Raw genomic sequence first — 12,015 nt, forward strand, 5'->3', positions numbered from 1 at the left:
GTAGTCTCAGTTTTAAGAAAACAACACCGCGCGAAACTTAAATAAGAAATAACAAGCGTCCTGCAGCAGTAGTACCTACGAGTAGTCTGTAATGTCGGTGTATGATGAGAAACGGCTTGCAATAGGATTGATTAATCTTCTTATCGAATTAAAAATTATGTAAACACTTTAAAAAATGCAATTATTTATCTTTTTTTCAGAAACTTCTGTAAATTTAAAACATAGTGTCTCTTCTTACCTGAATTATCTTTTAAAGAACCTCTACCATGCCACATACGTGCATACATGCTATGCATTTCCTTGTAAAATATATAGAAAAAATAAAATATACTATAATATTGATAGTAAATTTTTTATATTATTAAAATACGTCTTTTATTGGGTGCTTTTCGATTTAAAGTATTTAACTAGTCCGACTGAAAATAAAAATTAAAAAACGTTAAAAATGAGGTAGTTTTTAATAAGAAAAAATAAAAAAGAAACAATATAAATAAAAATTTTTTCAATTACTAAAAATCCAAAGAGAGTAAAAATGAAATTTAGTTGTATTGTGGTGAATGTTACAAGTTAGTAAAAAAGTTTGTCCAAAAACGTTTGAAATTTACACGAAAGAAAATCTATCCATATATTGATTTGTTTTACATTCAAATTATCATAATCTGTTTCTTATCTTAACGTATGGAAGTTCTTCAGATGTAATAAATGGTATATACAAGTCAGAAAAATGAAAGAATACCCATGAACGATCATATCAAGCACATATTTTAAATTTGCTGCGTTTTTCTATTAATAAAAAACGCGAGAGATAGATTATTAAGTGTTGTCTACAAAGCAAAAACGTTATCCAAGACATACGCAGTTACATATTTATAATTGACAGAGTGAGACGGCGATACAATTGTTCAACGTATTTATATTAATTTAATAGAAAATTTAAACTCACACTTGACTATTTCTGTACTTCTAATATCATTCTTAGAAAAACATGCAACATCAGTAGAGATAATGATTGTATAAACTACTATTCGAGTAATCGTGCTGGTTAACTATAATCTGACAGATTCAGTTTCTGTCACTTTGACAGTGAAACTGGATTAGGTTCGGTAGAGTTTATAAATTTTAATAATCAGTCGTATTTACTTGAATAAACTCAGTTCTTTTAAAAGCTATTTTGATATTATATTGTATTTTTGGTTTGGTCCCACATAACAATGATGTTCGCATCATGTTCTAAGCATATACTACCAACATTCGTCGGAGTATATTCTTTTTAGTATATGTGTAGTACAAGCATAGCATCTACCTTAAAAAACATTCTAAATTTCATGTTCTTTGCATATACTTCAGTATATTCAGTATATTCTCGTACCGAATATACTAAGTATATTCGTGTACGTAGGATCTCGGAATATTCGTAAAGGTTTATTCTTAGAATATACCTTTATCGAATATTCTTAACACATACTTATAAGTACATTCTTAACACATACTTATAAGTAGATACTTTTAAAATATCTTAAAAATAATTTGTATGTATAGGAAGTATAATATTAGCCTTATAGATTATCAACTTCGTTATTTTTTAGAATACATAATTAATAAAATTTATGTATGTAGGTAGTATTGGACGAATTTCATTTCAAAATTGTTGTAGGGTAAAAAAGTTTAAACATTCACAGGCCCGGTTGTTCGAACGCTAATCAACAATGATCATTATCAAATATTTAATTACTGTCATGTCAAATTTGTTTGGGTTGCTGAAAACAATTGTGATATTACTTAATAAATTATGTTAATAATTGTTATGTTAATTGATTAACTAATCTCATAATTATAATCATTTACGTTTTCAGCAACCCAATATAAGTTGACATTGACAGTTTTGGTCACAGTAATTAAATATTTGATAGTGATCATTGTTGATTAGCGTTCGAACAACAGGCCCTAATTGTATTAACGTTTACATAGATACTATTAAAAATTCGTTTTCATAATTGAAATGACTTTACCATGCCCCGGAATCTTATATGAACAAACTGGGGAATTTCCCCCATCACTTTCACTACCGTCAGCTAATAAAGAGAAATGACAGCCTATCTCGCTCACGAAGACTTTAACCAATCATTTATGTTAACGCCATATCTGAATGTCATAAATAAAATAATCAAACGAGGCTTAACTCGGCAATGTCAATTCTGTCAAAAGTAATGACAGTTAGTGGAAAAAATTTTCCATTAGTTTACAGTTTTTATTTTTTATTGTATTACCTTTAACGATTTGTTCTTAGTAATTTCAATTTAAGTTGGTTCCTTATCCTTCGTTGATAAAGTGTAGTTTTGTTTTAGTTACTAAACGAAAGAACTTTTGTGTTGTGTTAATAAAAAAACTGAACATGGTTTATTATTGTTGTGTACCGTTGTGTACAAATCATAGAAAAGTTAGAAAAATGCATAGATAGGTAAATAGTAATTAGTTTATAAATGTTTTATCTGAAACAACAAATAAATACACGTACCTATATTTAGAAAAACATTGTCATAACTTTTTTTATATCCCTTTTCCTTACTAAATTTGACAGCAAAAATAACATATTTTTGTAACTTGGGAATTCCGAATAATTTATGAGTATTACTTAGATATTATTTAAATAAAATACTTTAACAAGCTTAGTAAGTTCTGGTATTTTATTTTAATAATATAGAATATAGGTGAGATTATAAGAAGATATTTTAATTAGTAACGAAAGGGCCCGCAAGAGGCGCTGAACGGATGAAATTAATGCTTGTCCATTTAAATTTCCCGCCAAATAGTGATTAGTTAACACTACGGTCGCAAGTGGCGAAAGGAACCAAATTTTTACAGTGAGTTGCCTATCTATCCGGTAATACTATATTATTAATCTATGTGACTTTACCATTTCGAGTTTATCATGAATCATTAGTATTTTTACATCCTTGGAATTTGAATTTAGGTACATTCAATTCAATAGGCCATTTCGCAGAACCAAAACGTGCCAAACTGCACAACCAAAGCAACCAGAGGCTTTGGCGTTGCCAACCGTCGAGTAAGCTTTTTCCGTCAACTTACCTTAAAAATTCCCACTTTTATAAAAAAAACTTCCCTCCTGTTTACAAAATCTGAGAAGATGTTGAATTATTTTCAAATATTTTGATTTTTTCTTAATATTTCACAATTTGGACTGAAACAATAATTCCCTTTTGAGTTAACTTTTTCCCTTTATCACCTTTTATGTTGAAAATTCCCGCAAAAAGGGAAATTTCTCTCCGTTTGGCAACACCGATTTTGTTATTCCACAATACATTCATAACCCCCCCACCCTCCCCCCCATCATATTCTGACCATTTCTATTCTTATTACCTGAATGGATCAGGGATAGGAAAAAACCGTAAAATATGAAAAAGAAAACAGGCATTATTTCATTATTTGTATCATCTATGGATCTATGCAGATGCAGTGTTAAGGATGAAGGCGAATGATGTAGTAGTAGGACTAGGACTAAAGAACATACATAATCTGTTTATTTTGTTTGCGGTGCTTCAAAATACATATAATCTATATTACTCAATATTACTTAAATAGGTAAGTACATATAAGTATTATATAAATTTTAGTTACTTATTATGCATAGTTTAGTTTAGCTAAATATTATATAATGATTTATATAAATAACTAAAATTTATAAATATGTACTTACTTTTTAAGTAATATTTTTAGTCTCATTTGCAATTAAAATATGTAAATAGATATTTGGTAGAACCAGTAGAACCTAAGATGAGATTAGGTGATGCTGAAAACATACTTCTAAGCAATATAGCACTTAATAGCACTTTCTTAGAATATTCTTAAAAATATAATATTCTTCCCATACAAAGATGTGCGGTAGTACGTTCTTAGTATATAAATAGAAGGTTTATAGCACTTCCTTGGAATATTCTAAAAAGTACCTTCTTGGTATAAACTAAAAATATGTGCGGTAGTATGTTCTAAGTATACACATAGAAGGTTTATAGCACGTCCTTGGAATGTTCTAAAAAGAACATTCTTGGTATATACTGAAAAGAAGTGCGGTAGTACATTCTAAGTATATACATAGAACGTTTAAGTACTGTAATGTAGTATATACTCAGTATCTGCTCTGCACATTCGCAATGGTAATTACGCACATTCTCAGTATATACTTTTTCTGAAAAGTATGTTCTATGAATCTACTAAGAACATGAAATTGTTATGTGGGGTAAGTATTTATTCAATTAAAATAAGTCAATAAAATGTGTAAGTAATCATCTGTCAATATATATATATATATATATATATATATATATATATATATATATATATATATATATATATATAATATGGTTAACTTCTGTCTATGAGTTTGCCAAACGTGTACATATTACTCTGACTTTTCAATCATAGTGTATGAAATTACAGATTAGTATATTTTTACGAATGTACATTTATTTGCAGATAATATCTGGAAAATGATCTGGATACCAAAATGATCTGAATTCATTAAGTGTACTTTCATTTAAGTCACTTATGCCCGGTTGCACCAACAGATCTTAAGCTTAAGTCGAGAATATCATAAGAATTAATATAATATAATTATAATATATTAAAATAAGAATACCATAATATAATAATAGATATAATTGATAATAAGGTAAGAATCTAAAATTATAGTGCAACGTAAGTGATACTCAAGGAGGCCCTATCTATAGGTAGAGCTTACCTAAGCTGGAGCTTAAGATCTGTTGGTGCAACCAGGCATAAATGCAGCTGACATAAACGACATTTTTTAAATTCCTGTTACTATTTACGTCTGGCAATTTTAACATGGAGAAATTCATAATACTATATTTGCTTACTCATTATTTTTGTATTATTAATCCATATCAAATAATTAATTACGGTAGTAAAAGTAACATTTATTACCAATAAATATATAGGTATTATCAGAAAAAGAATAACATCACAAAAAATTTTTGACACATTTACTTAGCGAAAAATCGTACGGAGAGTAGTCACATCCGTTTTTTTACAGTATTAACTTAGTTTAGACGTTGTTGTGACTAGAAATTTTTGATTTGATTCGTATGCATATCATCGATGACGCATGGGTATTCTTTCATTTTTCCTACTGTATGTAGGTACTAACTTTTGCTCGAAATGGAAGGAATAATAAACAAAATCTGTCTTTTCACTATCTAAACATAGTTTCAAAAGCTATGCATCACCCCTCTTATTCACTATTTTGACCCTTTTATAAATCCGTACCCTTATCACATATTTCACATATGGCACAGAGTCTGGAAGACCTTCAAACGCCTGTTTGAAGAAGGAAGACAGGAAGACCTGTTGAACGCTGTAAACAACGAATGTATTGCAAAGGGCTTGATAATCAACGCAAGAAACAAAAACAAAATGGATGGTGGTCGAAAAAATTAATATCGAAGACTCAGTACTCAAATTAGATAATAAATGGAAATAGTGGAACACTTTATATATTTTGGTAGCTGGATTGACTGCAGGTTTGAACATGATCAGGAAATTTCGACCAGAATATTCGACTAATCAAAGTTCCTCAGCTACAATCTAGATATGTTTTGTACCGCCTTTCAATATTCTACGAAAGCCAATGGTCAACCTTGCGTTACTCCATCAACAAATTACAATATCTTTATATTGCTCTTCTTCTGTATCTACATTCTTCTTATATATTTTCGTTCTTATTCCGGTATCACATTTTTTTTTCATTGATCCAGTATTTCCGATGAAAATATTTTTTTACCCCCCTTTTTTTAATTTAAGTAATAACTTATCTTGGTTGATTTCTAATTTTGAATATAAACTTCAATTAATATTTTCCAACGTTTTTGGACTGTTACAAATAGTTGATTTAAGTAATTAATGCATTATCTTGATTTATATTATGTTATTGACACTTTTATGAGAAATGTAATAACATCTGTGTTGGGAGATAACACAGTTTTTGTTGTTTTAGATGACTATAAATACACTAATTACTCAAAATTAAACAAAAAACCAGTAATTAGGATGTTAAATACATTTAATTAATTAATAACAAACATTTTGTACATTATTTTTAAAGTGAGATCTATATTATATTTAAAGTTAAAGATTACACAGACCTGCGATGAAAAAGCTATCTTAAATAGTTAAGTTTGTTAAAATGGAACATTAATTATAAGAAAAACATCATTCAATTTGATATAGTCATGTACGAAAACTTATATAAATACATAGTTTCAAAACTGTATAATTTGGATTAGGTCTTTCAGTTGGACTGTATCAAAAGCTATTGTGAGATCCACAAAGCATATGAAAAGAGGTTTGTTGAACTCTATGGCCTTCTCTACTAGTGGCTGTAATGTGAACATCCTGAATCTTTGTTGTTCTTCTGATAATACCTACGGTATTAATTAACTTCTGCTACACGATTTTTTTAACAATATTGATGTAGACTGTAGCAGCGTTATTATTCTATAATTATGTTGGTTGGTTTTTAATCCTTTTTGTTTATTGGTATTTTTATGCATGCTCTGCATTCCTCTGGCCCGGTACCATATCTTTGTACCATTTAAATATATTATTAACTTTACTATGTTGCAATCAAATTTAAAAGAATTTTGACAGTTTAAATTTTAGCGAGAGCTCCGCACTGATTTTTTTTAAAGTTTGGCGAATGTACCGGGTCAAGTCTGAATATTTTTTTAACTTGACAGTGTATTTTCAATCTGTTATACAATTACAATAAGTAAATTGCTTAAACTAAAGACTTCGGACTTGGTCTATATGTTCCAAAGCAATGTAGATTGCAAGATTAAACTTTTTTAGCCAGTTTCTCTAATAACTATGCCTTTTTTGAGCTATGGCGATATATTTTTAGATTTTTATCGGGAAATAGTGTTGGTAGAGAGAAGTGAAAGATGCTGAAAGCATAAACAGGGGATTGACCAGCTGTCTAACGGGAGCTGTTCGCTCAATTGGTCTGCTCTTTTCAGTGTCCCAAGGACCATTTAAGTCAATACTACCATTATTTTTCGAAATATCTTTGTTAATTCTGTCACGATTTCTGAGCTACAGTACTTAATAAGCTCCTTATTGACACCATCAGTTCCTGGCAGTTTTCTGTCTTTTATTTTATTGATACTTTGATTACTTTGAATATCTGCGTTACTTTGGTCTTATTCTTCGGTGTATACATCGGTGTCATTTTACAGATTTATTGAAGTATTCTGTCCACGTTTCAGATCTTATAATGTTTGTGTGAATTTGTTTATTTTCTTCTTTCTTTCTTCAAGTATGCGATGTGGTTTGGGTGCAGTTTTCTATTGGTGATTAAAAAGTAGATCATTGAATTTTGGCCTCTGGGGTTATTAAATGTATATTTATGTTGTGGCTTGTAGTCGATCATATTTATAGTAAAAAATATATTGAATAGGTAAACAGCTGTTACTTAACATACATAACATGCAAAACATAATAAGTTAACACGTAAGTTTTTGATTATTAAAATTTTACAAATCTGTGTAATTTATTAACCGAAACAGATATTATTTACTTCGAAAAAATCAAAAATGTTGTTAATAAATGTTAAGGTGTAAAAAACCCAATAGTTTGATACATTAAACAATAATTCGGTTAAAAACAACTTAACCATGCCAAGCATGCATCAAACATTTTTAGACTACTCTGTCATATTCGCATACAAACATTTAGCAGAGCTTTGATTAGTTCATTTGAAAACACCTAATTTTAAAAATATTCGAACTGAGTCAGTGTCTAGATTTAAAAAATTATATTAGAGGTAAGATGAACCGTTTCTTTTAATGATTCGATTCTTTACTCTTAATTGCCTATGATTCGAATGACTAAGCTGAATAGTATCGATTTGTTTTATAATAAATTTCAATACATATTGATTTATTGATTTCATCAATGGAACTGTCTTTTGTGAGATGTGTACTTTACTTGAAGAAAGTAGCTAGCACCTACATTTAAAATATATCACTTAGGCACAAATCATGCTTCTGTTAAATGTTTGTATAGGAAAAATATTCTACCAACTAACAGAAAATTAATTACCACAAAATTATATGATAAAAGATAACATGCAGATCTGAAAAGGTAGGTTATTCGCACAATGTAAGTAGATAGTAAATCAATTAATAATCTAAGTTGAAGTCAACATTTATATTAATCAAATATTCATAGTATGTGCTCTAGTTTTATTCTAAACATAATTCAATTGAGCTGCTTGTTTCAAAATCATCTTCAAAAAGAAGAAAAATCAATGTTCACAGAAAAAAGTAAACTATAAAAAATGCATTAATTTTACCTCAATAAAATTAAAAATAATATTAAAATAAAACTTTCTATTAGTACATATACTAATAGAAATAAATAATAGTTCCGCTGTGAATCGAAAATTAGAGACATCATAATAATATTTCAATTCATTCAGAGAGCGGTTTCAGAATGAATTGAACTAAAAGACGTCTCTAGTTTTCGGTTTACAGCAAAACTATTATTATTAAAATATAAGAGTAAATATTTTTTTATTGTAATATATTATAAAAGTACATAATTGCATTTCCTTTCAGTTAAAACATCACCATTGGTCCACACGTGTTTCGAGTTATTCAACTCTCGTCAGGAGCATCTGTGGTATTTCATAGTCTAGGCGCCAAATAGAGGTCACCGTGTCCTTTTCAATTCTGATGGACAAACTCAACGGTTTCTTATGGATTTTTTGCTGCTGATTACGAATTTCGAGGGTGGATTTCGATCCGAGTGGTCAAAAATTATTAAAAAACAATTTAATTGTTTATAAGTCTCTGGCTCATAAACTAAAAGAGATAAAAAAATGTTTCAAATAAAATTTGTTCCTTAATAAAAAACGAAGAAAAAAACGTTTACTAAACCTAAATCCAACAATTAGAACTAAAGATATTGTAAAATTAATGCACAATGCAAATTGTAAATTGCAAAATAAGTATCTTTCGAAACTTTATCGATCGTAACTCGGCTTCTACGCATGTAAATGAGCCTTAGAAGGTTTCATTTTAAAACTTAATTAATATACTTCCAAACAAAGTTTATTAAATTACTTTATCTTCATTTTTTTTAGTTATACCCGTTTGAAGTTATAATTTTCTTAAAAAAATTGTACATTAATTTGTTTATAAGGGTGTCAAGCAAATTTGAGCTATAAACATTTATACTTTAAACAAAATCAATGGGAAAGTCCCCGTAGCTGGCTGTATACCATAGTTAAAAAACCATACTGAAGTAAAAACTTCTTTTGTATATTGGTATAAAAAGTTTTATTAAAAAAACATAAAAGTCCTCCAAAAGGATTTGCAAAACGTTTTCAATCTGAATCAGATCATCCTCAGTGCGTTCTGCTTCATAAAAGAAACTAGCAACTTATTTAAAAAGGTTACATCGATTTAAATGGTTTACATAATAATTAAGTGATATTTGTAGCGACTCCAAGTCGATGTTACAAGATGAAATGTGCTAGGAGTGCTCAAAGGGCAACATGGTTCCCTGCTCGTTAAGAACTCGTGGTTCTTGCCAGTTCAATGGACTTTTTTTTTTTTTTTTTTTTTTTTTTTTTTTTTTTTTTCATCAGTTTTGAGTTGGTCTGTGTCCATTGAACTGGCAAGAACCACGAGTTCTTAACGAGCAGGGAACCATGTTGCCCTTTGAGCACTCCTAGCACATTTCATCTTGTAACATCGACTTGGAGTCGCTACAAATATCACTTAATTATTATGTAAACCATTTAAATCGATGTAACCTTTTTAAATAAGTTGCTAGTTTCTTTTATGAAGCAGAACGCACTGAGGATGATCTGATTCAGATTGAAAACGTTTTGCAAATCCTTTTGGAGGACTTTTATGTTTTTTAATAAAACTTTTTATACCAATATACAAAAGAAGTTTTTACTTCAGTATGGTTATTTATACTTTAATTAACAATAATGATAGAAGAACTCAAAAGGGACATTTTGAGCTTACGAAAATGTTCATAAGTTTATTTTTGGCAAAGATATCGATATTTTGGCTATGAATTACGTCACTTACTTGACTGTGAGCCGATCTTGCGCCTCACAGCGCGCCAATAAAATATCGATATCTTGGCCAAAAATAAACTTACGAACATTTTAATAAGCTCAAATTATTCCTTTTGAGTTCTTCTATCATTATTGTTAATTAAAGTATAAACGTTTATAGCTCAAATTTGCTTGAAACCCTTATGAACAAATTAATGTACCTACAATTTTTTTAAGAAAATAATAACTTCAAATGGGTATAACTTTAAAAAATGAAGATAAAGTAATTTAATAAATTTTGTTTGGAAGCCTATTAATTAAACTTTAAAATGAGATCTTCTAAGGCTCATTTTCGTGCGTAGAAGAGCCGAGTTACGATTGATAAAGCTTCGAAAAATAATTTTTTTTCCAATTTGCATTGTGCACTAATTTTACAATATCTTTAGTTCTGATTGTTGGATTTAAGTTTAGTAAACGTTTTTTTCTTCGTTTTTTATTAAGGAATAAATTTTATTTGAAACATTTTTTTATCTCTTTTAGTTTATGAGCCAGAGCCTTATAAACAATTAAATTGTTTATAACAATTTTTTGACCACTCGGATCAAAATCCACCCTCGAAATTCTTAATCAGCAGCCAAAAGTCTATAAGAAACCGTTGAGTTTGTCCATCAGAATTGAAAAGAACACGGTGACCCCTCTGGCGCCTAGAATATCAAACTCAAATAAAATGCAATTTATTTGGCCGCTGTAACATAACAGGCCTAACCACGCTAGCAGCGACATCTATACGAAACAAAAAAGAGTCATAAGACTTTTAAAGATTAAGTAACTTTTAAGAGCTCTTTTGTAAACTAAAAATAACATTACTTATTGTAAACTAAAATAAGTACACAATTTTCATTAATTATCCAATATTTCAGTTTATTTATTAAAATTTAACCGATATTAATCATATTAAATAAGTACTTTTTCGTTCCCAAAATGTCTTATATTCAGGTCATATGATTTGAATTTTAGCACTTCCAAAGCCTCAAGATTTTTACACATCTGTATAAAGATTTACAATATAATTTATGAAACATTAGACCTATTCCCAAATAAAAGTTGTATCTTAATCTTAATTACTTTTGTTATAATTCTGTTCTGAGTTTCATTATTTTATGGATTTAAGACATTTTGGAGATAAGTTCTTCAACGGATGACTTCTTTCTGCTACTTACATTATGCGACAAAGAAATAGTTATATTACAATTAAAGTTTGGTGATGAGGGAAGACAGTTATTGTTTCGAAGGTTTCTACGACAGAAAGACAGACAGAAAGCCTTTACACCAAAACACAAATTTCATTCAGAATTACCGAATTTTTGGCCCATGAGTTACATGAAGTTCACTAAGAAAAAATAAAACGATTTATTAAATTTCACGTATTTTTTTAAACTCGTGTTTTTTGTTAGTCGGGTGGCATGTTGGGCTTTTGCTACTGCCAGCAGCAAAATGTTGTTAGTAGGTTTTAGAATTCAAACAAAAATACCCCAAAAAAATGTCGGTGTGGTGGTAAAGTAACGGATTTTTAAAAATATTTCTTTTGTTAGACCTTTAATATAGTTTGTCAAACTGTGTATGTCCTCTGTATATCTAATATTACTGGAGCAATTATAATTTACGAGGATCAGATAATTCCCATCAAATGATATTTATATTTTATTAAGTAATAATTGACGGATCTGTCAAACTCAAACGTAAACAATATATGCTATATTGACACATAAACACTTTATTATTATTTGAATATAACACAATTTGTTATAATTCTTTTATTCGATATTAAAAATATTATTTTTATAACGTACCTATAGGTATAATTTGTTTAAAATTGTGTAAAAAGTGTATACATCTGTATATTACGG

The 12,015-nt window shown here is 28.9% G+C and overlaps 1 protein-coding gene across 6 annotated transcripts in view; it reads right to left on the reverse strand.

Annotated features, from left to right (window-relative positions):
- The window catches only part of LOC114326607 (neuronal synaptobrevin), a 76,482-nt gene that overhangs the window by 40,623 nt on the left and 23,844 nt on the right, over positions 1–12,015 (reverse strand). Inside the window, exon 5 of one of the 6 annotated variants that reach the window (XR_003651868.2) lies at positions 239–416. The exons of 3 other annotated variants lie outside the window; for them this stretch is intronic. Coding sequence is in view for 2 of the 3 variants with exons in the window: in XM_028275028.2 (XP_028130829.1) it covers positions 11,485–11,498 (14 nt within the window). In the remaining variant the exon portion in view is untranslated. 2 more of the 6 variants (XM_028275028.2, XM_028275027.2) reach the window with 2 other exon arrangements.

The sequence above is a fragment of the Diabrotica virgifera genome, chromosome 3 (assembly GCF_917563875.1).
Source record: "Diabrotica virgifera virgifera chromosome 3, PGI_DIABVI_V3a".
NCBI classification, from domain to species: domain Eukaryota; kingdom Metazoa; phylum Arthropoda; class Insecta; order Coleoptera; family Chrysomelidae; genus Diabrotica; species Diabrotica virgifera.